At 43.4% G+C, this 27,039-nt stretch overlaps 2 protein-coding genes across 4 annotated transcripts; one reads left to right on the top strand and one right to left on the bottom strand.

Moving 5' to 3' along the window:
* The first annotated feature begins 1,090 nt into the window (after window positions 1-1,090).
* ikbkb (inhibitor of nuclear factor kappa B kinase subunit beta) lies at window positions 1,091-17,811 on the top strand. The gene is made up of 20 exons (XM_008284894.1): window positions 1,091-1,323; window positions 4,095-4,215; window positions 5,027-5,096; window positions 7,129-7,217; window positions 8,212-8,301; window positions 8,388-8,512; window positions 8,950-9,057; window positions 9,143-9,272; window positions 9,734-9,928; window positions 10,035-10,149; window positions 10,787-10,910; window positions 11,002-11,153; window positions 11,330-11,391; window positions 11,474-11,574; window positions 11,665-11,714; window positions 11,837-11,936; window positions 13,592-13,739; window positions 14,024-14,121; window positions 15,938-16,031; window positions 16,152-17,811. Exons 1-20 carry the CDS (start codon window positions 1,316-1,318, stop codon window positions 16,227-16,229), a joined length of 2,058 nt encoding a protein of 685 aa, XP_008283116.1. The 5' UTR covers window positions 1,091-1,315; the 3' UTR covers window positions 16,230-17,811.
* vdac3 (voltage-dependent anion channel 3) lies at window positions 17,803-26,437 on the bottom strand. Of its 3 annotated transcripts, XM_008284895.1 has the most exons (11): window positions 26,331-26,437; window positions 23,182-23,297; window positions 21,725-21,796; window positions 21,455-21,504; window positions 20,961-20,963; window positions 20,293-20,445; window positions 20,155-20,207; window positions 19,824-20,051; window positions 19,565-19,715; window positions 18,957-19,014; window positions 17,803-18,865 (listed from the first exon to the last, which is right to left on the bottom strand). In XM_008284895.1, exons 2-11 carry the CDS (start codon window positions 23,291-23,293, stop codon window positions 18,774-18,776), a joined length of 972 nt encoding a protein of 323 aa, XP_008283117.1. In that variant the 5' UTR covers window positions 23,294-23,297; window positions 26,331-26,437; the 3' UTR covers window positions 17,803-18,773. The 3 variants fall into 3 exon arrangements, with proteins under 3 accessions (XP_008283117.1, XP_008283118.1, XP_008283119.1); XM_008284896.1 differs by lacking the exon at window positions 20,961-20,963; XM_008284897.1 differs by lacking the exon at window positions 23,182-23,297.
* Window positions 26,438-27,039: the final 602 nt, after the last annotated feature.

Raw genomic sequence — 27,039 nt, 5'->3', positions numbered from 1 at the left:
ATGCTAACCACCGCTCCACCTTGCAGCCCCTAGCTTTAGATCCTTAAGTCCTTGTAAGCTGCAAGATAGGGCCCCCTTGGATTGTGCTTTTTTTTCCCCTCAAAACTTCCCATAGATGCTCGTTGGATTTGGATTTGGAGGCCAAGTCAACGCCTTCAACTCTGAGTCATGTTCTTCTAAACATTCCTGAACAGTGTTTTCAGAGTTGCGGGGAGTGTTATCGTGCTAGAAGAGGCCACTGGAGTCCCAGTTGCCATGAAAGGGTGTTGTGTGGCAAAGTTAAGGTACTTTATATGTGCCAAAGTGACATCCACATGAATGCCAGGAGTAAAGGTTTCCCACCAGAACATCATCCAGAACTCGTATTCTTCCTGTAGTGCGTCCTCCTGCTGTATTTCCCTGGGTAAACAACACATACATCCGACTGCCCACAAGATGCAAAAAAAAATAAAAAATCTGAACAAGCCACCTTCTTTCATTGCTCCATGGTACCGTTCTAATGCCCACATACCTGTTGTAAACACTTCTATTGGTGGATAAGGTCCAGTATGGGCAGTTCAGCAATCTGCGATGTTCTGTATGTTCTAACTCTTCTATTATAGCCACCATTAAGGTTTCCAGCAGTCTCTGTGGGATTGAACCACATGGGCCTACCTCCCATTCACATCAATGAGCCTTCTGCGCCCATGACCCCGTTGCCAGTTCACTGGTTGTCCTTCCTTTGACCGCTGTTGGTAGATCCTAACCACTGCGTGCTGCAACACCCCACAAGACCTGCTGTTATGGAGATTCTGACCCAGTCGTCTGACCATCACAATTTGGCCCTCAGCGCCTGACGTTTGCAGATTTTTCCTGCTTCGAAAACAAAAACTCAGAGAACTGAGTGTTTACTTGCTGCCTAAGATATTCAGCTCCTTGACAGGTGCCGTTGGAGTGGCTTAATCAATACGGCTGACCAGTGTATATATTATATGACATTTATTATATGCTTTATAAGCTCATCATATGTTTTGCATTCAGAAATCTTCATTTTGTAAAGCAGCTTGTAACTAAAGCCGTCAGTGGTGGAGGAGAAGCTGAGAGTGACTTAGAAAAAGAAAATAGTCCAGTAAAGTACAAGTAACTCAAACTGTTGCTTGCTTACTAACAGTCCACCAGTGGGTTTAAGCAAGGGTTAGTTTTGGTTGGAGTTGATGCCTGAGGAATAAGTCATTGTGTGTGTTTTCAGGACACGGAGGAGCAGATTGCTATAAAGCAGTGCCGCCAGGAACTGAGCGACAGGAACAAAGAGAGATGGTGTCTGGAGATCCAGATCATGAAGAGGTCAGTGCCATGTTCTCGTGCATCGATCACATTTAGTTCCTTTTGGGGGAAGCATCCTTCCTCTGTCACTTTCAATCCCGCTCCTCTGCAGAACACACAACAGGCACATCGCAACGTCATTACATTTTTCCAAGACTGCTTAGTGTTTGCATCTTAACCACTGAGGATCAGCGGAAAATATAATGAAGCACCGCGATGCACATCAGCAAGAAACTATGTGCTGAATAATACATCAAAATAAATCGATCCTGACACAGGCCGTGGTCTCTGAATTAGTAAAGACCTGCCTAGAGGTCAGACATGCATTAATGAAGGCTGTATGTGTGCCATACGTTGGCATGGACTGTTTTGTTCTGATGGAGGCTCACAGACGATAACCGGATGACCCGATTTCCAAACTTTTCTGTTTGTTTTTTTTGACCGCTGCACGTTGCTCAAGCTCGTCTCTCTGTTTACCAGAGATCCAGGAGTCTGTTTTTCCGCAGTGATGCGTCTCAGCGTGTGACACATGAGTTTTTTTAAACTCGTCTGAAGAAATTGGTGATTTTCCCTATATTCTTTTTTACCAAAAAAACCTCTTTGATGCTTTGCCTTGAAACTCCCTGTTGGCATGTGAGACACGTTTTGGTTTGACCTGTCGTGACTCACGGCGGTACATTCCACGACAAGTGGGTGCTTATGAGCTCGACATTTGACTTTTATGTACCCATCTGCTGCACAAGTTTTCTCGAAATATAAAAACTAAATTTGTATCCTGAAATAGTAAAAATCACACATTAAGTAATTAGACAGGCATGGACGTTTGGGTTATTTTGGTGGCTTTGGTTATTCCTGGCACCGCCTCCTCATTTTGCTCTGCTTCAGCGGGCATTTGTTTTCCGCACACGCCCGCTAATAACCTCAGTTTAGCTGTCAGGTCATTGGGGTTGTATGCCAGCTTTTGCAGTTTTTGATTTTATTTTTTTTTTGTGTGTGTGTATTCGTCGTCATTTGCTGGTGCAAACATGCGTATAAAACCATTTCTTTCCTTGTCCCACTTTAACAAGCGTGTTGTTTTCAGACAGACATGGTCACAACCGCAGCCCTCCCGTGCACCCACGCTCAACTCGTGGAAAAACCACAGGGCAGGGGACATGGCAACCTACCATTATATTATTACAGCTACTTAACACAGATTTACGCATGCACTCACACACTGAAAAACACATCGGTTTGTTTTTGAGTTATGATGTGTTTATAGAGCTTGTATTGCATTACTTTTTCACTTGTTGCAGTCAAAAACCAAGAAAAAAACACAATCTGATGCAGGTTTCATCCCACTCGAATAATTTCAGTCTGAACACGATTGAGAAAAACATCATCAGATCACATATGTCGACATGTTTAACACTTCTACGTATGTTTAGTTCTTTATTAATTTAAGCAAACACTACAGATGTGCAGAAAAAAGCACGACTAACCAGCAGCTTATTATTCTAGTGATGACTATCATGCGTCTCCTGCTGTTCTAACTGTTACGACACCGATTACGTGTCGTGCGGTGTTGTGGTTACGGCGCGAACCGCTTTCCTGCTCGATCTGGTATCAGTTTGAGTTTGTTATCGTTATGCGCCTCCTGTATTAATACGGCCTGAACCCGTAACAATCAGAAACACATTGTTCCAGTCAGAGTTATGAAAGCAGCAGCGAAAGAAGGAAAAAACACAGGAGGAGAAAGTAAAACAGCACATCAAAAGGCCGACTTTACGGGATGCAGAGAGTGGGGAGGGAGGCGTACTCGGTTCTGAAGAATCTTACACGCAGTTGTGAAAGTATGCGAGTTTTAGATGCATTCGCTGGACGCTGCGATGGAACAAATTTGAGATTAAAGGCGACATCGCTGGTCGTGTGTGACGTAGGTGTGATCTGTGAAAGAAATGGTCTGATCAGTGATGGGGACCAATAAGAGGTTGACTCAACAGAAAACAGCAAAAAAACAATGTAATACTTAGAAATCTGCTTTTCTCAAGATGAGACAAACTTTGTTAATGTCTCACCAGGAAATTTAGATGTTACAGGAATTTGATGCAAATGAGATGGAAGAAGAAAGACAAGAAATACAAAAGTACATTAAGGCTAAAAGTATAGATTTAATAAATACTATTCACGTACATGTATAGATGTGTTGTGGATCAGTGGTTAGCACTGTTGCCTCGCAGCTAGAAGGTCGCCGGTTCGTGTCCCGGTGAGGACACCCGGGATCTTCCTGTGTGGAGTCTCCAATGTTCTCCCCGTGCAGCGTGGGTTCTCTCCAGGTTCTCCGGCTTCCTCCCACAGTCCAGAAACATGCTGAGGTTAATTGGTGATTGTAAATTGTCCGTAGGTGTGAATGTGAGTGTGCTTGGTTGTCTGTCTCTAAGTGTAGCCCTGTGATAGACTGGTTACCTGTCCAGGTGAACCTGCCTTCACCCTGAGTCGGCTGGGATAGGCTCCACCCCCCATAGTGAGGATTAAGGTGTAGAGATGATGGATGGATGGATTTTTCTTGACATTTTTCTTGCTAATTTGATAATTTCCATCACAATTCTAAAACATATTCAATTAAGACAAAGAAAAATCACATATATGCTGAACTTCTTAAAACATGTTGACATATTCAACCAAGTCAACATTGCTTCAGTGAAGCCAAAGACATTGATAACCAGTGGTCTGTGTCTGGATTTATATGTTTTTTTATGCTGCTACCAAGGAGTTATTCATAATTAACGTCTTTCTGTTTCTTACTCGCTCAGGTTGGATCACGTCAACGTGGTCGCAGCTCGAGAAGTTCCAGAGGAAATGAAGAAACTCGTGGCCACCAACGACATGCCGCCGCTGGCCATGGAGTACTGTCAGGGCGGAGACCTGAGAAAGGTAAAAGTCGGGTCTGCATGCGTGTGGCTGATGTCACTGACACTGAGCCCGAGGAAATTTGGGTCAAACAGTTGAATCACACTGAATCAGACAGGAGTGGGAATCATGCGTTGGCACTTTTTGTTGAGCCACTTTTCTCTCAGCGAAAGGGCTGAATGTGTAAACCGTTACTTCCTTTATGTGTGTACATCAGGGTCAGAAATTACATGACAGCGTGCATCGAAGCTGGAACCACAAATGTGACTGTTCCTCGCATCTTTTTGTGTTTCTCAGCTCCGATTTGTCCTGGCAATTGTTTGGGGCATAAATGTGGTGCAGTTTTTTTAATTTGAAACCATGCGAGCCTGAGGGCAGCCGGAGAGGAAAACGCCAACCATCACAAACCGCAGTGTCATAAAAATTTCAAAGCATCCCAGATGGTCAAAAACTAAGCGGCCGAGTTGGGGGCAGATGGAGCGGTTTGTGGGCGCAGAAACAGCACCGTCCTCTTTTGTCACAAGTTTCCAACAGTTTAATGATTTTGTTTAAAATAAAATAAAGTCTTTACAGCTCAAGCGCTGTCAATTTGAAAAAACTTGCTAATAGAAATGCTCCAAAAAATCAAATGACGTGTGCAAAAATGTGAAAAAGGTTCCTGAATCTGGGCCTCATTTATAAAAACAATACACTGAATAATGGAAGAACAAAAGAGCAGGAAAGTTCAATAAAAAAAGACAGATTAATGACTGCTTTCCTGTGCCCGATTGTGTTTTTTTCCACGTTTGGCTCACGTTGTTCAGCTCTCGAGTGTCTGTGTTTGTTCTCTCCGCAGTATCTGAACCTGCTGGAGAACTGCTGTGGAATGAGGGAGGGCTCCGTTATGATTCTGTTACGCGATATTTGTGAGTATTTCGCTCGGACTTCAAACGCGACTCTTTGTGACGTCTGAAGTCGTGTGAGTGTGCGTGGGAGAGTGATGTATTAGCCGGGTGAGGGAGTGAGCTGGCACCGTGATTAGCTCCCTGCAGTATGGAGGAAATGGATCTGGTGAACGGTATCATGATGTCATCAGCGACCCTAAACCCAAAAAAACCTCTTAGTCACCATGGCGACAGCTCACACTCATACATATGCTCACGTCAACAATCGGACTCTTATACTTTGTATTTTAAACATTAGATAGTAGCGCTGACATCGACCCGCGCTGAACGTCTGTCGTCGCATAAACAGGTCCATATGGTGTGGATCACATTTATGTAGACGAGGACACACACACACACACACACACACAGAAACTCCTTTTCCTGTTACCCACTGGTGCACGTTTCCTGATAATGACTGATCACCTTTAAACCATGAGTGAAGGGAACAACACTGGCATGTCCATCCACACCCACAAACCTACGCACACACACACACACACACACACACACACACAGTATCAGATACCTAAAGGTTACGAGTTCCGCTTCGCTGAACACTCTGTGCCAACACATGCACTAGTCACCGTGTGACGCACTAGTGAAGTGACATTAGAGTTTCAGTCGTGAATCCAGGCAAAACTTATTAACTTACCTCCAGTTACAACTGACTACACGTTTGCGTGACTCCTCCAGGTCTCAACACCGGCTAAAAGTCTTGTTCTCGCTGACCTCTGGTGGTTTAACTTCTCACGTTGCTCACATGTTACATGTGGGTTCAGGGTGTGTCGCACGTTTCCTGCCATGTTTATCAATGATGCTGGATATGAAACCATCTATACAGGGCAGCGCTTTACCCCGTAGAGCACAGCTAACAGTGATCACGATTTGGATTCACACAATGAAATGATCACGACTGACTGCAGGATGTGACGTTCAAAGTGAGCTTGTAGGAAAGTCCACTCGTAAAAAAAACAGTTCATGTAGATAAAATTCCTGAGTTTCCACTTGGGTAAACTTGAATCATGTGTTGGTGCAACCATCTGAGAAAGTTGGCATCACCAGTGCTGCCAGTAGAAAGGTTCGCCTGAAGCCCTGTTATTACTTGTTAAACCTTTTTCTCCTGGTCTTTATTCAAAAATAGGCTATTAAGAATTATCAATAACTGTCATCATGAAATATTTTAGCGTGATACGTTTCTCAGCTAAATCATACATCCAAGAAAAAACCCTTTTGTGGCTATAAAGGGAGCTGCACAGTCTGCTGAAGACCAAGTTTTAAAAAAAAATTAATTAGGCCATGAAGAAGAAGAAGAAGAAGAAGAAGAGATCTCACCTCTGTAGCTTAACACTGAGAGCTACAAGACCATACTGTTGCCAGTCAAGGTGCATTGTGGGTAATGTAGGTGATGGATGGTGACAAGGAAGAAAAATGACAACATCCTTTGTTGCTGCATTTATTTACCTTTGTGCATCTTCAGTGTCAAGCTGTGTGTTCTGAGTCTAAACGAATCAGTTGAATGACTTGTTCAGCTGCGGTGTCCCTGTTGAAAATCCTGCAGCATTAAAACGACGTGACCACAAGCTTCTCTCTGGATTTTCAGTCAGTTACTTGTATTATGAAAGGATAATTTCTCCGGCACAAATGAAAGCAGTGCAATATTTACATCAGAGTCTGACTCATATTGCATTTTTGAGACTGAAACCAGTACTGATGCTTCATTTGTTCATTTGTTTGAATAAGAATCGCCCCTGATCTGCTGAGAAATCTAATCTGTAGTTCCTCCCTGGTGGACAAACAGATGTTTTTATTGCAATCACTTGTTATTATCAGTCCTCATATGCATTATTCTTGTTTGCATACAGCATTAATGTTATTCTCATGAGATGGAGCCACGAGTCTCTCTCAGGTTTATAAAAACAAATTGCACCTACAAATGTTAATCTATATATTCATGTACAATGCTTCTTTTGCAGCCTTTTCATGCTTCCTTCTTTATTCCTTCTTCTTTCAGCTTCGGCTCTGACGTACCTCCACAAGAAGAGGATCATCCACAGAGATCTGAAACCAGAGAACATTGTGCTGCAGCAGGGAGAGAAGAGGGTGAGTTAAAGACTCTGTGAACCATATTGTTGTGGCAAATACACCCAAACCACAACAAAGAGACGTTTGGCCTCCGTGTGGGTTTTGTGGAATAAGCAGAAGAGACTCGTCTCTCTCTCACGTCCACATGTTTACCCTCGCGCTGAATACTTAATGTGGAAAACTCAATAGTTTAAACTTGTCCTTGCAGTTACAAGGAACTTTGGGGATCAACTTGCCCTTACCTTCCTCTGTGGGCTCCCTTTATTCTGTCCATTATGTAACAGATCATAGCATGTGATCCTCTGGCCTGCTAGAGGATGCAGCAGATTGAAGGACGTTATATAACCGAGGGCAGACTTATTAAAGAGGTTATATATTCATGTTTGTGCGCACGCTGCAGTCTTTATAGAAACGGAGCCAAACAAACTTTATCTGTGTTAAGTTTATAGTTTTTCATGAACTCTTGTTTTTGTCTTGAGAGACAGTAAATCCTTAATTTCTGGTGCGGAAGATTTTTAAAACAGAAGTTAAGTACATTTTCCCCTCATGTAGGTTCTCAGGATTTAAAGGAGTAGTTCAGTATTTTTGGAGTTGAGAAGATCGATACCTGCATGCATTAAACTGGAAGCTGCAGCGGCCAACTAGCTGAGCTCATGAAGGATTAGAAACAAGAAGAAACAGCTAGCTGGGCAAAGAAGATCTGCTTACTCTCCAGCTCAGTTTTTTTTTTTGTCAAATCCCATCAAAATTCAATACATAAAAACACCAATTTTCCATTTTATAGTACTTTAAAGTAGTTGCAAGAGTGGCATTGATGCACCAGAAAACAACATCTGCTTTCCAAGAATTTCCCAAAATATCAAAATATACCTTTAGTTTGTCCATTTTTAAATTCTGAAGTTACCGTGTAAAGTGCCCTGAGTTTGCTTATGTCATAAACTGACAGCATAAAAATTAAATTGAATATATTTTGTGAGCAAATCCGACTTTCTTTCTTTCTTTCTTTGCTCAGCTGATCCACAAGATTATAGATCTCGGCTATGCTAAGGAGTTGGACCAGAGCAGCCTTTGCACGTCGTTTGTTGGAACGCTGCAGTACTTGGTGAGTAATTACACTCGACCTCCGTTGTCACATTCTGAATCGTAAAACCTGAACCGGTGTGTTTTTCTCTTAACTTCTTCTTTCAGGCTCCGGAGCTCATCGAGAGGCAGAAGTACACGGTCACTGTGGACTACTGGAGCTTCGGGACTTTGGTGTTTGAGTGTATCACAGGATTTCGGCCGTTCTTACCAACCTGGCAACCGGTTCCCTGGTAGTTGTCAGAAATTCTTATACCTGAAATGAACACGTCTGTTGCTACAGTCTGGCTTAATGAAACTGCACAATGCTGTGATTTAGTGTTTCACAATGATAAGTTTTATGGCAGGTAGATGTTTTTGTTTCGTGACTGGACTTTAACGCTCAGTGAATATAGGAATAAACAGGAGCTTTCAAAGAATTGCAGGATACGTGGGCTGTGCCAACGTCAATGTCCCTCGGTCCTCACTGTGGAAGTCGAGGGGCGTCTGCTTGACGCAGAGCAAAAACACTTTCCCATAATTGCAGAAACTCTGTCTCTGTGTATCAGGTCAGACTTGACCACAATCAAATTGAGGATAAAATGGAAAACAAATAGCACACTCATAAAAAAGATATTTAACTCAAAACCAGATTGTTTTCTCTTATGTAATCCATCTGTATGCTTTTTAGGCACAATAAACTCAGCATGAAGCAGGACGATGACATTGCTGTCTACGAGGACCTCAGTGGGGAAGTCCACTTCTCCAAGCATCTGCCACAACCCAACAACCTCAACAGGTGATTTTATGTGTGACGCACATGCTTGCATGAAAATGATCATTTAAGACACTTATTATCTCAGTCTGATGCGGTTGTCTGGCAGTCTGTTATTAGAGAAGCTGGAGAAGTGGCTGCAGCTGATGCTGAAGTGGTCTCCTCAGGAAAGAGGCAAAGACAGCAGCGCTACACCCAGCGACTGCTTCTCCCAGCTGGAGCTCATACTGAAACTCAAGGTTAGCTGAGAAACGCACTGATGTATTTGTTCACTTTGTCTCATTTACTCCCATGTGAGCGCACTGTGGTGAGACAAAACAACGACTTAAAGGCAACTTTCCTAACTTTAAAACCCCCTGCAGTGAAAGTTTAGTTGTTGTTTTTTTAACCTTGTTAGCACGTCCGTATGGTGTTTTTTAATGTACTAGGAAACATAAAATGAGTGGAAAAAGCACCATGTAACTCCAGTGTACCTTTAACTGTTTAAAAACAACGCATATTTAAATTTCCAGTTACACATGTAGAGTTTCTACTTCATACTTCATCGGTCTGTTTATTAGAGAAAGATAGTTACATCCAAATGATGCACACAGATGAGTTTTTAGAGGTCAGATCAGTAACCACAGGGGTTAGGGTTTGGATTGCTTCACTCAGTATGTTTACATTTACTTCTATGTTCGTGTTCTTGATGCTCCTTTAGCTGGTTCACGTCGTGAACATGATGTCCGCTAAGATCCTGACGTACTCCGTTTCGAATGATGAGACCGTCGCCAACCTGCAGCTGAGAATAGAAAAAGACGCCAAAATCCCGGCGGCCAATCAGGAGCTGCTGGTGGAGGCGGGGATAGCCTTGGAGCCTAATGGGCTGCTCAAGCTGTCCATCATAGATTACATGGTAATGTCAAACATAAGCACTGTACATGCAGCGCTTTGGCAGAATGTTCAAGAGCTGAATGTGATGATGCTTTGAGTCAGATTGTTGTTATCATCTGTGTCCGTAGAAGGTGGATGGGCGGCGGACGGACTTGCCTCTGGTCTTCCTGTTTGATCGCTCGTCTTGCAATTATGAACCCCAGTTTGCTCCTCGAACGCTTCCTGAAAATATCCGTTATGTCCGTGAGTATAAAACTTGTTTTATTCCCAACTCAGGATATTAAAAAAATATATCTTTTTTTAGGATTTACTTATCTTAACAAAAAAAATTTTAATAATTTGTTTAATATCATATGCAGATAAGGTTATATCATATTTAAGGTTAAATTATACATAAACAAACATTGTAGTCCTTAAAACTTCAAGCTTGACTCATACTTTGTTAATATTTTTAAATAAAAAGAACCACAAATTGGGCTGCAGGTGGCTCGGTGGTTAGCACTGTTGCCTCGCAGCTAGAAGGTCGCCGGTTCGCGTCCTGGTGAGGACACCCGGGATGTTTCTGCGTGGAGTCTCCATGTTCTCCCCGTGCAGTGTGGGTTCTCTCCGGGGTCTCCGGCTTCCTCCCACAGTCCAGAAACATGCTGAGGTTAATTGGTGATTCTAAATTGTCCGTAGGTGTGAATGTGAGTGTGCTTGGTTGTCTGTCTCTAAGTGTAGCCCTGTGATAGACTGGTTACCTGTCCAGGTGAACCTGCCTTCACCCTCAGTCAGCTGGGATACACTCCAGCCCCCCACGACCCTAGTGAGGATTAAGCGGTCTATAGATAATGGATGGATGGATATCTGACTGTGTGTTCCTCTCTTTTATGTCTCATAGAAACCGACCCTACGAACCTCCTGGCTTACAGCGCTCTGAGGAGGACTTGTGGCCAGGCGTGGCACACCATCCGCTCTCTGAAGGAAGACTGGCAAAGACTGCAGCAGGGCCAGAAAGCCGCCATGTAGGACGGCACACCGACGCACACACAAACTCCTCCCTGAACATGCATCTGTTAGATACGGTAAACAAATACGTTCTCCGCTTTCTTACAGCATGAGCCTGCTGAGACACAACTCTTCACTGTCCAAACAGAAGAACGAGATGGTGTCCATGCACCAGAGACTCACGGCCAAACTGGACTTCTTCACCACCAGCCTTCACATTGACATGGACAAATACCAGGAGCAGACGGCCACCGGGATCGGTACCGTGTCACCACTTTGTGTTTGTGGACAGCAGGAAATTTGAGCTCAAGCTACTGTTAGAAATGATCATTTCGGACTTTTAAGTTGCACATCTGAGATTTTTAAATCCAGCATAAACTTATTTATCCAGACTTGACTCAATCTGCAATCTGACTCATGGTTAATGTCCTTCTAGCATCGGAGAAGCTGGTGGCTGTGTGGAAGGAGATGGAACAAACTGCTGTCAGCTGTGGTCAGGTAGACTCGAGTGTGTTCCTGTGTTTGCAAGAAATATTCCCGTGTGCTTTAAAAAGACTGAAATGCATGTACTGGTGTGTAGGCCAAGGTGGCTGAACTGGAGGAGGAGATGATGCAGCTGCAGCCAGACATCGTGGATGTGCAGAGGCAGCCATGGAGGAGTGGAGAGACCTTGGACACACTGTAAGTCTGAACCAAACTTCTCTGTAAAAACAACAGAAAGAGCTGCTCTGTGATGTCGGACTCTGCTCTGTCCCCGTCTTTGATCCGCAGCGAAGGAAAAGCCATGGAGATGTTCCGCAAACTCAGAGAGAAACCCAGAGGTTTGGATTTTTCACGCTTTAGTTCACTTTTTATTTAACACTCGTCACGGTGCCTGCAAGTGAAAACAAACCTCATTTTGTATTCTCCTGGTTTTCCTTCCTCTTTCCTTCCCTCTGCTCAGACCAGAGGTGCTCAGGAGACACTCAGGAAGTGGTTCGTCTGGTGTTCCAGGCTGTGCAGTTCTACGAGAGGAAGCTCAAAGATTTCTACACACACCTCAGGTACATATTTTTACTAAACTCTGAATGTAATTCCAACTGCTGAACTTCCATTTGGGCTCCTTCACATCTCCTAAAAATCCCAGAAATGCCTATGCTGGTCCATTATGTGGATTTGTTGAGCAAAGCAGGTGCCAGCTTACAGGCAGACTGACAAAGGGACTTTATCAAAGGTCACGGCATGATTTATTGTTATTATGCAGATAAATAATCAGCTGCTACAATGCACAATGAACAGCTTAGTCAGATATGTGCCCTCATTCAAGTCAAGGATACCTTTGTGTCAAAAATACTAGTTGCATAACTTCAATTAATCTCAAAACTGACTTCTAGCTCTTAAGTTCCTGCCAAACTGTCCCAGTTGTATGCATACCGCATCCAGCAGCGCGTACTTTGTAAGGGCACTTGCTGGACACACTGAATAAAAAAAAACCCACCAAGTTTGTGATTTAGAAAGCAGGGATGGTTCCTGTTTGGACCCTTTTGAAGGGAAGAGCAGAAGAATGTTGCTCCATGATTCAACCAAATGCTGTTTGAATAAAGAGGAAATTGATGAAAGGAGCAAGTCAGCATGTGGTTCTCCTCCTCTGAGCAGCATGTACAACCCCAGCAGCCTGGAACTAGTGCATCTACACTGATTCTAGCTGTTTTTTAATGATACAAATTAGACTTTTTCCTGCTCTGACAAAGTGTAGTTTTGTTTGGAAACAGAAAAAAAGGGCGCTTTTGCAGCATATATATTGAAATGCCAAAGCAGGAAAAGCACAAGTGTAGATAAGAGCTTCAAAATACTGATGTTATTAGCCACATATCTGCTGTTTCTGTTTCTTGAAAAATGTCTGTAGGAAGAAAGAAACAAACAGAAGATTAAATTATTTTTCATTCTGTCTAATCTGGACTCACCCACACAACTCTGAGAGCAGCCCTAATGAGGCAGAATGAGTGAAAACACTCTCTGGTGACTTATTAACATTTAACTGTCATGTAATGGCAAAGTGTTAGTGACAAACTATTATATTTATAACAGTGTGAAAAGTCACAACCTTTTATTAATTAAGGATTTCTTTTTAAAATACGCAATCCAGTCCGCGGTTACTGTCTGTTTCCAGTGCCATTATTAATAAATGGTTGTGGGTAAAGGCTGAAGGCTAACCCGTCCAGACCAGCAGGACCGTCGCTGCTACCTGTCCGCTCCCTCCACAACGAGCTGGACGAGCTACGGTTGTTGGGAGAAACCTGCGGAGAGTGGAGGGACTGCTGTGTGTTTGCTTTAACAGAAACACGGCTCCATGATAACATCCCAGACGGACATACAGCTGGAGGACTCCAGGACTCCTCACATCCTCTCCATAAACTGTTTGGCCATCAGGCAAACGTTTCCGGAGCACTGAAGGAATAAACCTCCAGACTGATCAACAGCTTCATTCCACAAGCTGTCCGAATGCTGAACTGCTGATCCAGACATGCAAACACGTCTTTATTTAATTGCTTTTAGTTCTTGGATCCTGAAGAAGCGCTCCCTCATCTTGTTTGTTCTGCTGTTGCATGTGCAGCAAAATGACAATAAACTTGATTTGGATGCTCCAAGGATCCAGAGGAGCAAAGGATCTTGTTTGCAACTTGGTAAAATTCTGCTTTTGTGTTTGTGTGTTGCGCAGTAAGACAGCAGTGTGTCGCCAGCGCGTGATGGAGCTGCTGCCGAAGGTGGAGGGCGTGGTGCAGAAGATGGCGGAGAGCGAACAGGTCCTGATGAATCTGCAGGAGAGGCGGCAGAGGGAGCTGTGGTTCCTGCTCAAAGTCGCCTGTGTGAGGACGCATGAACAGTTCACAGACACACTGAGGTTGCAGTCAGATAGTCAAAAACATGACATCCTGGGTGTTTTCCTAAACATTTCTCATGACATTTGCCATCGAGGTGAAGGAAAAATGTTCACTAATATGTACTTAGCGATGCACAAACACTGAAGGATTCATTTGGAATATCTGCTCCAGCTACAGCTTATCTGTTTTGTAATATCTTCCACAATAGGCAGGTGCAGTAGATTGTATTAACGTACACAGAATGAAGTGCATCTTCTTGTCTTGTGCAGAGCAAAGTTCGCAGCCCGGTGAGCGGGAGTCCCGATGGCTTACGAACACCTTCGTCGGTGCCGCCCCTGCTGACGCCCAGACACAGCTTACAGCAGCTGTGAGTGCACTTACAAGCACATGCACACCACACAGGTGTTTGACAAAGGTTTCTATTCAAGGATGAAGGCCTTGTCCACGCATACACAGGTGTTGTCAGACGCAGCTTTTTGCAGCAACCCAAGTGTTTAGGGTGCATAGCACAGACCACCAAGTGGATGTCGTTCCCCTGTTCTCTTTCCCCACATTAGGTTTTCATTCAATAGTCAGTATCCAAAAAAAACACAAACAAACAAAACATTTCTATGTGTTGTGGCTTTTCGTCCACACAAAAATGAAGTTTTAGGTCACTGAAAACAGCTTTAAAAAAACTCGTTCCTTGGCGCAGATATTCAGAAACTGTTTGCAGTGTCGGTGGCTCGGTGGTTAGCATCGTCGCCTCACAGCTAGAAGGTCGCCGGACACTCGGGATCTTTCTGTATGGAGTCTCCATGTTCTCCCCGTGCAGCGTGGGTTCTCTCCGGGTTCTCCGGCTTCCTCCCACAGTCCAGAAACATGCTGAGGTTAATTGGTGATTGTAAATTGTCCGTAGGTGTGAATGTGAGTGTGCTTGGTTGTCTGTCTCTAAGTGTAGCCCTGTGATAGACTGGTTACCTGTCCAGGTGAACCTGCCTTCACCCTGAGTCAGCTGGGATAGACTCCAGCCCCCCACGACCCTAGTGAGGATTAAGTGGTGGATAGATGATGGATGGATGGATGTTTGCAGTGTTGACATGTAGACAGGGAAAAACAGAGGTTTTGGCAGAGTGTGTGATTTTCTAATTTGTTTGAATGAGGTGTTGATCTTTAGTTTATCGAAAAACTCCAACGTTGGGATCAGTCCACACACATGATTTCCTTCATCTTTGATGCACCATTGTTGGTATCTCTTTTCCTGGCTTCTGACTGGCCACAAGACTTTCAGAGTTCGGGTCATCAAGTGACAGTTTGGCATATTTTTGTCTCAGCTGCAATCATGTTTATGTGTTTCATGTGAACAGGATTATTTTTATAGAATGGAGAAGAAAAACACAGTTTTAAATCTTTAGTGTGGACCGGGGCTGATGCTCCCATTGTGTCAAAGCCCTGAACCCCAGGCAGTTTTGGGATATTTGTTGTTTCAATCCCATTTTTACTAACTGAGGGGGCATGTTTCCCTGCAATATAAAGACCAGCACAACCACAGCTAGAAGTAGAGATAACTCTAAGTCAAATTTTATTTTAGAGAATTTTTGTTACAAGACTGTTGGTTGTAGATTTGTCACTAACGGCTTCACGGTTGTGCTGAGGAGTGCAGAATTTTTCATTTTTTACATTATCTGGTTGACAAAATAGCTGACTTATTGGCAAACTTTTAGAAGAGGCATGTTGAATGCAGTGATTTTGATGAGATGTTACGATTAGATGTGGTTAACTTTTCCGATGAAACCACCACATCATTATATTTATGCGTACATTATATTTTTACGATTACTAGCTCTGAGAAATGGGGTCATTTTGGTGATTTTTAAAAAGATAACACATCTTTCCACCTGCCAGTGGGTTTTGGGGTTCAGAGGGTTAATGTTGGTGAGGCCAGAAAGTCACTTTTCTAATAAAACTTCACTTGACGTTTTACACAAATAGTAGGTATTTGAATTTGTTAAGATTTTCACATATTTTCCAACCACTTAAGTCAAAGCGGTAGGAGTTTTCTTGTACTCATGACTCCTCATAAACCTACATTTCACACCAACTAGTTTTCCTCGGAAACAGAATTTCTTTAGAAAGCACAAACACTTGATGAACTTATCGAGGCCACGAGTAACATCTGCATGAATCACCGGGTGTGTCTGCAGAGATGAGTCTCTTTTGGAGGAGAGCAGGACGTTCGAGAGTCGCCTCCAGAGTTTGCTGCACGACACCATCCAGGAGTCGGAGAGCAGCATGGAGGTATGGACACAGTCGGGCGCTGGTCTCACTCTGATGTGTGTTTACGGCTGTTTTTATTGTGTGTCTCTGAACAATGTGCGAAGACAATTAAAAAAGCAGAACGTTTTGTTTTTGTCCTAGATGCTGAGGGAGTGGACGTGGCTGAATGGAGGCCAGAGCTTCTCCAGCGACCTCTCCTATACCGGGTTTCATTCTTAGCGTACGCGTGGTACTCTGCTGCCCCCGTGGGGATGGGATGTCAAACTACACGGGGACGTACGACCAGCTGCTCCGTCTGGTGTAGTAGCTGCTGGCACATATTTGCTTAATGAGATTACATACTCTTGTCTGACTTTGTAGGGATAAAGAGGATAAATAATGCCAACCTGTAGTGCACTGAAGCAAACTGTATCACTCATTACAGTTACTGTCAGAGGGATCCACTGGAGTGTGGTCTCATTATTTACCGTTGTGTAGCTTTAATAGAACATTTTGGGTAAAATTGCACTTCATTAGGCACCGATCAGCCGGGTATTGTTGAATCAGATGATCCTTGAGTAACAACAGGTTTATCAAGTCTCAGTGAGACCATAAACATACATTCCTACGGTGCTTTTCATTATGATAAATTATGATCTTCACATCTTGTTTCCTTCCGTTACTCAGAAATTGGGGGTCTTCCAATGTCTTAAATGCACCTCAGAGAGAGAGAGGAGGCTTCTGGAGGAGATTAGAGAGGAAACACACTTGTATCCTACCTCTTGTGTCCTAGCTGGGAGGAGCTAGGACACGAGAAAGAGACACGTTAGTAAAGCAGCCCCACAGTCCCACTGTTTATGTAGAGGATTACACAAACAGATGACATGTATTACCTTTAAATTTACATATAATCTGGGGAATGTAAATATGTAAAGACGTCTTGCTGAGATTGTAAGGAGAAATATTTCCGTCTTGGGTTTGGAGCTGTTTTTTTGTTGAACTTCAGAAACCACAGATTGTACCTTAGGACTTATGTACATTCATCTTAAGCACAAAAGAGTGTTTTAGTTCTGTTCTGTCATGTCCTGACCCTGAGCTGGGTATCTGGGCCTATATTTTTTTATTTTAGGTTCTATTATAGTAAGACAATCATTTAGCAATATGGGTGACATGTGTAACTGTAAAGTGTTGTCGCTGAATGACTGCGTGACTGTTTTTTTTTACTTGGATCGTTGATGATGTGGAAGTCAAGATCAGGAACGTCTGCAGCACACGGTGCAGTTTAGTTACATGTGAAAAGTTTGTGATGTTAAATTTTTGTTGAGATGTTGGATGTTTGGTTGGACAGAGAGAAAACACACGATTGATGGTCTGAAACGGATTTCGAAGCGTGTCCTTATATGAAATTCAAAATATGTTGAATTTATGGATCGTAACCAAACTGTGAACGCAGCTACAGAACTGACTTGATTAGTGTTTTATTCATAGCAATTCATTTTTATTGAACTTTGACTACGATGTCAATTCAATACGGCACAGCTGCAATATTTTATTCACATTTCGCCTTAATTCCAACATCTGGAGACAACACTGTAATATAGAGCCTGCAAAGTGATGTTACATCTTGTCTATTGTGTGTGTGTGTACAAACCTTGTGCTGTTAAAATGCAAATTTTAGACGTTTCTATCATAATTTGGTATCTTGTAAATGGTGTTTTCTTTGATTAATTTCCATTTTGATGGGAATGAGGGCACTGGTTTTCCTTTTCTTTTCACCTGCATGTAAATCAAAACCAAATAAACACACGGTCCGTTTAGTGTTTGACATTCTTTATTCCATTTATTCAATAAAATCACTTTGAGGTCCTAACTGTTGACTAACTTTCCTATACAAAGCACAGCACAGATAAAGTGAAATGTAGTGGTAAAGGTTGAACAGGTACAGGACACAAAACGTGACAAGACAAAGAGGTGACACAGAGATCCAAATTGCCGTCGGCCCCTTTTACCAAACAGGACCTGAAAAAATAGATATTTAGGCAACTGAGGGTTCACAGTTAAAAACTGCGTTACTGAGGTCAACTGGTGGCATCAGAGTCAGCCCACTCAGTGTGAGAAGTGTGACCCGTCTTTTCCAGCCTCTATTGCATCTGTTTACAGTCACTGTACTTGTCAATATGACAATGAAAAGTCAGAAAACTTCCCTCTAGCCTTAAAAGCATGCAACAAAACCACAATATACCAAAACAAGCTTCCTCTAATGATCCTACTAAACCCAGAATATAGCTGAACCCAACTTGGCTGACCACGCAGTCAGAATAAAAAGGTGCTTTCAAAGGGAACACGGATATGTCTGAGACACAAAAGCTCTTTTGAAAGTGCACTTTGTGTGGTCAAACTGGTCATAAGTAGCACGTTACTGGAGAACAGCGGCGTTGCATGAATTACCCGCTGAGAAGTCTGTTCTTTTGCTGTATTGTGATAATATTTATGCTCAAAAACTATTGTGTGGGAACTGTAAATGTTGTACAATTGAAAGGAAATAATGCATGATGCTTTTGAAATTACAGTACTGGAGGTCTTGGAGGCTGCTTGGGGTTTCAGGGTTAAGGCCAAAGAATGTGTGCATCTGTGCGCATGTGTGTGCAGGACTCAGAGGGAAGATGTGTTTTTAACGTGTCGCTGAGTGGACCTTTGCCATGTCGTCACATTTGGGCTCTTTATTCGTCTCCTGTTGCTCTCCACCTCCTCCTCCTCCTCCTCTTCTTGTCTGCCGTCTTGCCTTTACGCCTCCAGCTCGAAGCCCATGCCCACCTTGTGTCCGCCTCCGTTCACGTTCTTCCCGTCAATCAGAGCTGAGAGGGTGAGCTTCACTCCTGCAGACGAGGAGCGACACATTAACCAGCTGTACCGATGAGCTGTGGGTTGTTTTTTGTGACAGAAAACACTTGAAGTCAATCAGCTCACCTGTCCTGAGGGTATGTGTGTATCCGACTCCGACGAGGCAGGCGTTGTTGACCTTGGTCTGCGAGGAGCAACGCAGCATCAGAGACAGGTGAGATGATCACGAACACAGCATTGGGTTATATAATTTAAATCATATATATATGGATACGTCAGCTTCAGGTCAACAACTGCAGAGGAGTTAGATGATGGTGCTTCAGAAGTGTGTGAGGTAGCGAGTGTAGGATTTGGACGTTTTTGGCTCTGGGGATGCCAACGTTAGGTTTGAAATATCAACAACTGTTGGTTCTTGGAACATTAATAGATAAAGATTCTCTGACTTTTTTATCAGCAGGCTCACATTCTGGGGTTTTTGTGAAACATGCTGACAACTACAGGATATATCATCATATTTTGTACACACAAGGGGAAATCTGTCAGATAGTTTATCATCAAATACTCTTAGGAACAAGCTGTACCTTGTGTTTAGAGCTAATAAGCAAATCTTAAGGTGCCAATACAGCAACTCAGGTGACTACAGTAAACAATGTTATTACACATTTAGCTCAAAACTAGTGATAAAAGGTTTATTTATAAGCTGTGTTTTGAGATGTTCTGAGGTCAGCTCTTACAGCCACAGAGGAATCCTTATCCAGCTGGTACTTGGCTCCAATTCCAAAGCGTGTGTTGTTGCTGCCCGCTGTCCAGGCCAGGTGGACCGCCGTCTCCAAGTTGCTGTCCACCTTTTGGTAAATGGAGCCACCGAACTCTGTGCCGTCGTTCCTAAAACACAGCAGCAGAAACACGATTTAGGAACAGAGGAAAAATACAAGTAGTCCAACTGTCCGACTTCCGTTTCCTGCTCGTCTGTTCTGGGACGCAGTGACTCACACGTTGGTGTGAAGCTGGAAGTCACCAGCCTTGTATCCAAGGGCAAAGTTGTTCTGAGTCAGTTTGGATTTGGCAGTGTCGAAAGCCAGCTGGTAGCCGGCCAGCCAGCCCTCGTAGCCCAGCACAGCAGCTGCGTGGACAGTGGGACCCGCCATGTCGAAGTCCAGGTCACAGCCCACATTCACAAAGTCCCGCTTGTAGCCGGTCTTCAGTTTGGCACTCTTCTTGCTAAAGAAAGCCATTGAGATAGCAGAATTACATTAACAATCAAACTACCAAACTATTTACTCTGATTTTAGTTTATTTAAGACATGAACGGGGTTCCTCTTACCCGGTGTTGGGCACAAATGACGTGTCCAGTCCGAGCTTCAGGCCCTGAGCCAGCTGCAGACAAGAGGCACATGAATATGAAGTAAAATCTTTTCACATGTTGCTTAAAGCGACTAATATCTTGTTTCTCTGACTCCACCTGGTCCTCCATGGTGATTTCTGTGGTGAGAGTGTTGTCTGTGTTCCATTTCTGGTTGAAGCTGAGGCCCAGCTCTTTCACTTTGTACTTGGTCTCCAGGTGGCCTCCCGACTTTCCCGTGTCTGTGTTGTTGGAGCCGGAGGTGGCAAACTCCTGCAGGACAAAGAGGGACGGAGCAATGAGGAGGGAGATGGAGGATGAGGTGGAAAGGGAAGCAGAATTAGAGCTACGGATACATAAACACTAGAGGCAGAGGGGAGGAGAATGCATAGAGGGATGGAAACAAGACGACGAGGGAAGCGAGCACTGCTTCTTTGCCTTTCCTCTGCCACACAATCCCTGTCAGGTTTGTACGGCTGGTTATTTACAAGAATAGCAACACCTTAAAGATAAGAGAAATGAGTTGGGAAGAGAAATCTAGGCAGGACTGTGAGGGAGAGGTCGGTTGTGAGCGTATTCTATTATCAGTGCTGTTACGGCTGCAGTTGGGGGGTAATGCTGGGACGAGCTGCAAGGAAACAGTTGGCAGGAAGCCCGCACACATCATCTGTCTGCACACAAACACATAACTGGCATCACTCGCTTACCCTGCAGTGCACCTGTGTTTAATCATTACTTATTCACACACACACACACACACACACACACACTCTCTCTCTCTCTCTTACCATCTGACAGGAGAGTCCAAAGAAGAAGCAGGAAAAAAAAAGAGAAAAGAGAGGAAATTAGGGAGAACCACACAGAGCTTACATGAGGAAATTTATCCGCTCACTGGGAAAACGAAAAGCTTGGAAACAGAATGAAAACATTTACGGTGTGTTTTTTTTCTCAGTGAGGTTTGTGGCATGTGGAAAAAGCAAGCGCCCATTTATGGTTTTACTATGGCAACAGGTTTATAGCAACACAGACACACAGCAAGTCTGAAGCTAAACACTTCTTCTTCTTCTTCTTCCCATTCTGATACGTTGCTCTAGAGAGGAAGGAGTAAACTCATCGGGCAGACAGTGTTTCTCTGCTGACTCTGGATGTAGCACACGTCAGGCAAACTCTGACACGAAGAGCTGCAAAGCTGTGAGTCAGCCATTTGATCTGAGCGCTCAGAGAGGCCTGCAGATGAAATTTAAACACAATCGGGGCTCACGGAGACGACAGTAATACTTACAACACCGCTCTGGGACTTGGTCTTAACATCGAGCTTCAGCACTCCGTAGCCTGGGGAGAAAGGAAATTGCAGAATTAAAAAAAAGAACTACAAAGAAAGGCTAGAAAAAACAAGAGACATCCTGGTGCTGCACAGTGTGGTTCTAAAAGCTGCAGCAAAAATAAACAGCTGTGACACGGAGTAAGAAAAAAAAAAGCTCTAATGTGACCCCTGCGTCAACACAACTTCTTGCAATAAAAAGACCAACATCGGGAGCGTTTGTTGACTTACCATAGCCCTTATTGAAGATGTCTTTGGCAGATTTTCCCAGGTCTGAGTATGCAGGAGGGACAGCCATTGTGCCTGAGGACACAGACATCTTCACATCAGTAAAACACACAGAAACACAGTTCACTGCATTAACTGATGCATTGTTGCTATAAAGGGATACTCCAACAGTAACACGTCTCCACAAAGTTGTGCAACTTGCAATAGATCGATTTTTTTTTTAAGTCTGTGCAGCAAAGGTTGAAATATCCTGATTCTTACTCTCTAGCATGGGTTCCTGAAGCCCACATTTCCCATGATGCAACTCCAAATCATCTCTCATTAGAGCCTCTCTACCTCAAACAGCCACATCTTTCATTCTCCTTCAGCTTGCATCACAGAGTTTCTGTTAGATTTTACACAGCACAGACTGACCAGTGCTCCCAGTGAGGCCTAAACTGATCTAACCAAACCAGTGGAGAGCCCCTTTAAGTCAAAATGCTTCACACACATACAAACTGAACACGACAAGGAGCTCCGCATGTGTTGCAGCTGAGCAGTGCAGCCCGGAGAGCACTTCCAAGGACACACAGGTTAAGAAGCGTTGCAGAGAGCGTTTTCTACCAAATATTTACTTGCAGACTACCAGTACACATCAGCCAGCAGGAGGGAGGTCTGTCTAGGAGCTGGTGATATCCAGCGCTTCTCCTCCCCCTCCGTCTTCCATGTAAGCCCTATTGATTGCCTGGCAGCAGGCCATCAGCAAGCAGCAGAGGTTGTTAAACTAATGGAGCCGTTTCTCTAGTTAGCAGCGACAGAAAATGTGCGACTAGTTTAAAAGACCACAAAGAACTTTTGTTGCATGAGTCACTACGGTGTTTAAACTAAAACAGCGTCCCCACTGTGACGGGACAGAGACGTATTATGTGCAGAAACACTATACAGGCCAATGCAGCAGAGCTAACACAAGCAGGAGCTGGATTGGTTAGTCAGCAACTACCAGTCCTGCACAGAACCGCACTGCACCGCTCCACAGTCATCAGGGTCCCCCGGGTCAGCGTGTGTGTGTGTGTGTGTGTGTGTGTGTGTGTGTGTGTGCATGCTGTGTCTGAAGAAGACATTTTTGACAAGGTGACTTTGCCGGAGCATTTACAATATCCTGCATTCACTCGGGAGCTAAAGCTGGTTTAATGTTTGACTACTGGCCGTGCTCCTCTGCTGCTCCCCGCCGACCATTAATCTCACCTCTTTTCTGCAGCGTCCGGAGGCTTTGCTGAGAGAAATACGGCCTCCATCAGCTAATGCATCCATGACTGAGCCAGGGCAGGCCATCGCATTCGGTCGTTGGAATTAGCACAGGGGTAATGGGGAAAGCTGCTAACATCATTATCATCTTGAGGTCTAACGGCCAAAGTGCAAACCAGGGACCCTGATGATAATCCATCTGTCGCTCTACAAGCACACACACACCCTCCACTCACCATGTCCCTTGGGTGCATGTTGGTGACATGTCACACAGTGGTCTTTGTTCTCTGCCTGCTTGCCTTTTCCTGTCTTGTCCTGCTGCACCACAATCCCCACTTTCTCTGCCATGTGTCTTCAGATGAGGGAAGTGAAGGAGGAGGGACAATAGAAAACTTTTGGCAAGACGTTGTGCATCTTTTTTGTTTTACACAGAACAGGGTCTTGTTTGAGGGCGTCTCTGAATGTTAACGTGCGTTTCTGCTGTACGGCTGTTGCGTCACGTTGTACATTATGTGCTACAGTAGATGAACATATGGACTTTGCGCACAACATGTGAACCTGATAAGGACTGTGTGCAGATGTGTGGTGAAGATCTGCTGCCTCTGTGCCCCTTACAAGAGCACTGATAACTAATCATACAAATGAGTTTGCAAGTTGGCGTCACAGCATCAGAGTGCTATGTGTACATTAATCTCTCTCCAGATGTACATGTTACACATTTACAAAGGTTGCTCTGTGGAAATCTTAAATATTTCTTTGAAATGACTAAAGAAGCAACAGCTAGAGTTAAAGATATCTTTAGTTCTTATTCATGAATTGTGCAATAACAGCATGAATATTTGCTTATTTACACATCCAGCAAAATATTAGTAGTTTCATTAACAGATATTTCAACTATATTCAGCTGATCTAAGAGAGAAAACTGTCTGAAAACAATGCACGAGATGGAAAAATCACTGACCAGACAGCAGAACAATGAGCCGGGACTCACTGATCTGCAGAATCAGGTCTTAATTCTCCACAGGTTCATCTCTACAAAGAACCTCTTTCACTGAGTCACTTCCTCGTGACAAAAATACCGATTGTAGCCACTTTAAGGAAAAATCAGGAAAAGACCACAAATGCAGAAATCTCTCAGTTGAAATGGTCAAACCGGATCTGACTTTGGAAGACATTTTTCCTTTCTTGGAAGCTTCTGCTCCCTCATGTCCTCTAAGATCTCCATCACTGTCAAACAGTCGTGTCCATCATCTCAGGCCTCGGTGTTGCTCATCATTTCTCAAACGGTCAGCAGCTACGTGCCAGCCGACCTGCTTTTTGCTGACCACGTACAATCCCTGCTCTGTCTTTGTCATTTCACCAGACACACATGTTCCTTCTACGCTCCGTATCCCCCCTCCGTCTCCACACAGTCCATTTTTGACCCTTTCCCACTTCGCCTTCATCACGAAGTCTCAGCTCTAAATTTAGCCCAGGTGAACCTGACACTACACCGCATGTGACTTAGCTTTCAACACACGTCGTCCTTCTCCGGGTCGGCCGTATTAAAGCCCCTATAAAAATTGACGTGTTTGTCTGCATTGTGCTTTCACGCTGTGTTTATGTAAACAGACTCCTGCCATTCGTCGTCACCATTTCCAGAAGTACCGTCTGAAGCTCAAAGGTCAAACTAAGACCCACAAAATAACACAGGAGCATGTGAAAGGAAAAAGGTTAGCACACAAACACTCTGGTTGTTCACAATTAAACGCAGACAAACCTTTAAATTCTGTATTTTTTCCAGTTAATTGTGCACTTCTTCCCTTAAACATTTCCTCAGGGATTCATAAAGTTTTATCTTATCTTATCTCGTGTACAGAAAAATAGTTCAGTGTGACACATTTCCAGGTTATATAATAGCAGCCTGCTCTTAAAATCTGGTACATCAGCAAAACCAAAAGTAAAGTGACATTTTTTTTAGTTGCTTTTCTATTCATTTACTGAATAGAAAGGTGTGTCTCCTCCCACAAAGCACAGGTGCTACATTAGCAGCATATCTTTTGATTTTAATTATTATTATTGGGAAATTTATTGTTTTTTTTTAATGCTATGCAACTTCAGAATCAATTAATGTGCCTGTGTTGAATTGATTTGAAGAAAATCAAGAAGATTCTCTTATTTGTCAAGGTGAAGCCAGTGTTCTGGATCATTTAACTTCAGAAAATACTATCAGTAATGCAAATGAGTCCTGACTAATAACATCAGGAATAATTCTGACATTCATGCAGTCACTGAAAAACTGCTTCTTAATGTGGAAAAATATTGATGACCAACTAATGACCAGATACCCGACATAAAACTGTGTAAACAAGCGGTTGCCCAACGCAGGCCAACCCTCCAGATAAGGTGAAACCAAGACAAGTGTGTGTGTGTGTGTGTCATATAACAAGGAATGTGTGTGTGTGTGTGAGATAAGGTCAGGTTTAGTCGAGTTACTCTAAGACAATTTATAGCTTGAATGTGAGGAGCATAGTGTGGATGGCATTTGTTCCATAGTATGATCTGTGGAGAATGACAGCCACTTCCAGACGGTTTTATTGTGTACATAACAACAGTAGCTGCTCTCTGTTGTTGACCATCATCTGTCCTGTATTACCCTTTACTGGTGTATTAACTATAGGACAGTCTGGCACTGGATCAACGAGCCTGGTTTCAGAACTTTGGAGAGTTACGCAAAGAAATACGCTCAATTTAACACCAATATCAATTTGAAAACACTACAGGTTTACTATTCATTCAAGTAGCTTGCATAATAACAGTCAGTAAAACGGTGTAATCAGACTGTACAGGAAGGAGTGGACAGGAGGAAGGTGCTAAATGATATCAGATATCTTCGTTCTTAGAGACCCAGATAAGGCGCTTCAACAAAGACTTCTGGCATCACATCGGCCTGTCTCATAAACCACGCTGCTCATTGAGTCCAGCTCTGCCTCCCATTGTTCCTGATCGTCGGCTGTGTGATCTGCAACACCTCACTTTTTTTTTTTTTTTTTTTAAAGCACAACCTCTATTTCAAGTTAGACGCTGCACCAGAACAGCTGATTTTAAAAAAGCGTTTCAGATGATCTCACGTCGCCAACCACACAAACGGAGCTCAGTAATCTCCATGTGAGAAAATCCCCTTTCAGACAGTTTGCAGTTTGTGCATTTCAGGGAACTAACGGGATCCACACAGGCCTGGACTGGTACTAAAACCTTGACATTCCCGGCTGCGGTTCTCCCACCCACCGGAGAGTGACTCATTCCTCACTGACAGCCACACGGACTGTTGACAACAAGTACACGTTGCGCACAAGACAACTACTTTACTGTGACTAGCGACGTGTGAAAAGCGTGTATTTCTTACCTTTATTAATGGGGCGGAGTGTGCAGAGTTAGTGAGCGCTGGTCGATGCAGCAGCGGACTGTGAAGGAGAAGCAGCGGCGCGCACTGGGCACGCGCGAGTCAGACCTCCGGCCGAGGGCGGGGCCGTTGTGCAATTGACATTGAGCAGAAGAAAAAACACGCTCATAGTAACAACAGGGTTCGTAAATGTTTGACAAAATGTGTTCAAATCGTGAGTGCTGACCATGAAAATTTCATTGAGAGATTTTAAAAACAGGATAATGTTATGCAGTGCAGTTTTATTCAATATTAAATCAATAAATAAACACATACATACATTTATGTTTAAAAATAATACATAAAATACTAACAGACTGGAAAAACTTATTGAGAATCGTTCCTTCTCTTTTCAAATAACATTTTTATAGTTAGTTCAAAAGCATTTTCCCCCCTTTTATTTATTTGTTTTATTTATATACCTCTGACTTGATGCACATTGTTGTTTTGCATATGAAATAGGTTTGCAAAAAAATGTGTTGTACATGTGCAATGACAATGAAGATATTCTATTAAATACATCTGGAATAAGTAGATGCAGCTACGTGTGTAGAAACATGCATCTGGATAACATACTGTACAGACATTTGTATGAATAGCCTACAATAATAAAACCACGCCCCCTTTTTCCTCTTTTATATTGGAGTGTCAAATTTTATGTGACTTTTATAGA

The sequence above is a fragment of the Stegastes partitus genome, unplaced genomic scaffold (assembly GCF_000690725.1).
Source record: "Stegastes partitus isolate 25-593 unplaced genomic scaffold, Stegastes_partitus-1.0.2 Scaffold380, whole genome shotgun sequence".
Classification (NCBI taxonomy): Eukaryota; Metazoa; Chordata; class Actinopteri; family Pomacentridae; genus Stegastes; species Stegastes partitus.
The sequence above is the reverse complement of the archived record's forward strand: the minus strand, read 5'-3'. Positions and strand labels throughout refer to the sequence as shown.

What these genes read in the sequence shown, in the direction of transcription:
- ikbkb (XM_008284894.1), top strand. An exon ending in ACCTGGCAACCGGTTCCCTG is followed by an intron (nt 8,513 to 8,949) that starts GTAGTTGTCAGA and finishes TATGCTTTTTAG; the next exon opens with GCACAATAAACTCAGCATGA. An exon ending in GATTTCTACACACACCTCAG is followed by an intron (nt 11,937 to 13,591) that starts GTACATATTTTT and finishes TGTGTTGCGCAG; the next exon opens with TAAGACAGCAGTGTGTCGCC.
- vdac3 (XM_008284895.1), bottom strand. Translation starts at nt 23,293, where the DNA reads ATGGCAGAGAAAGTGGGGATTGTGGTGCAGCAGGACAAGACAGGAAAA. An exon ending in CATCTTCAATAAGGGCTATG is followed by an intron (nt 21,505 to 21,724) that starts GTAAGTCAACAA and finishes CTTTCTCCCCAG; the next exon opens with GCTACGGAGTGCTGAAGCTC. An exon ending in CACACATACCCTCAGGACAG is followed by an intron (nt 18,866 to 18,956) that starts GTGAGCTGATTG and finishes CCTCGTCTGCAG; the next exon opens with GAGTGAAGCTCACCCTCTCA.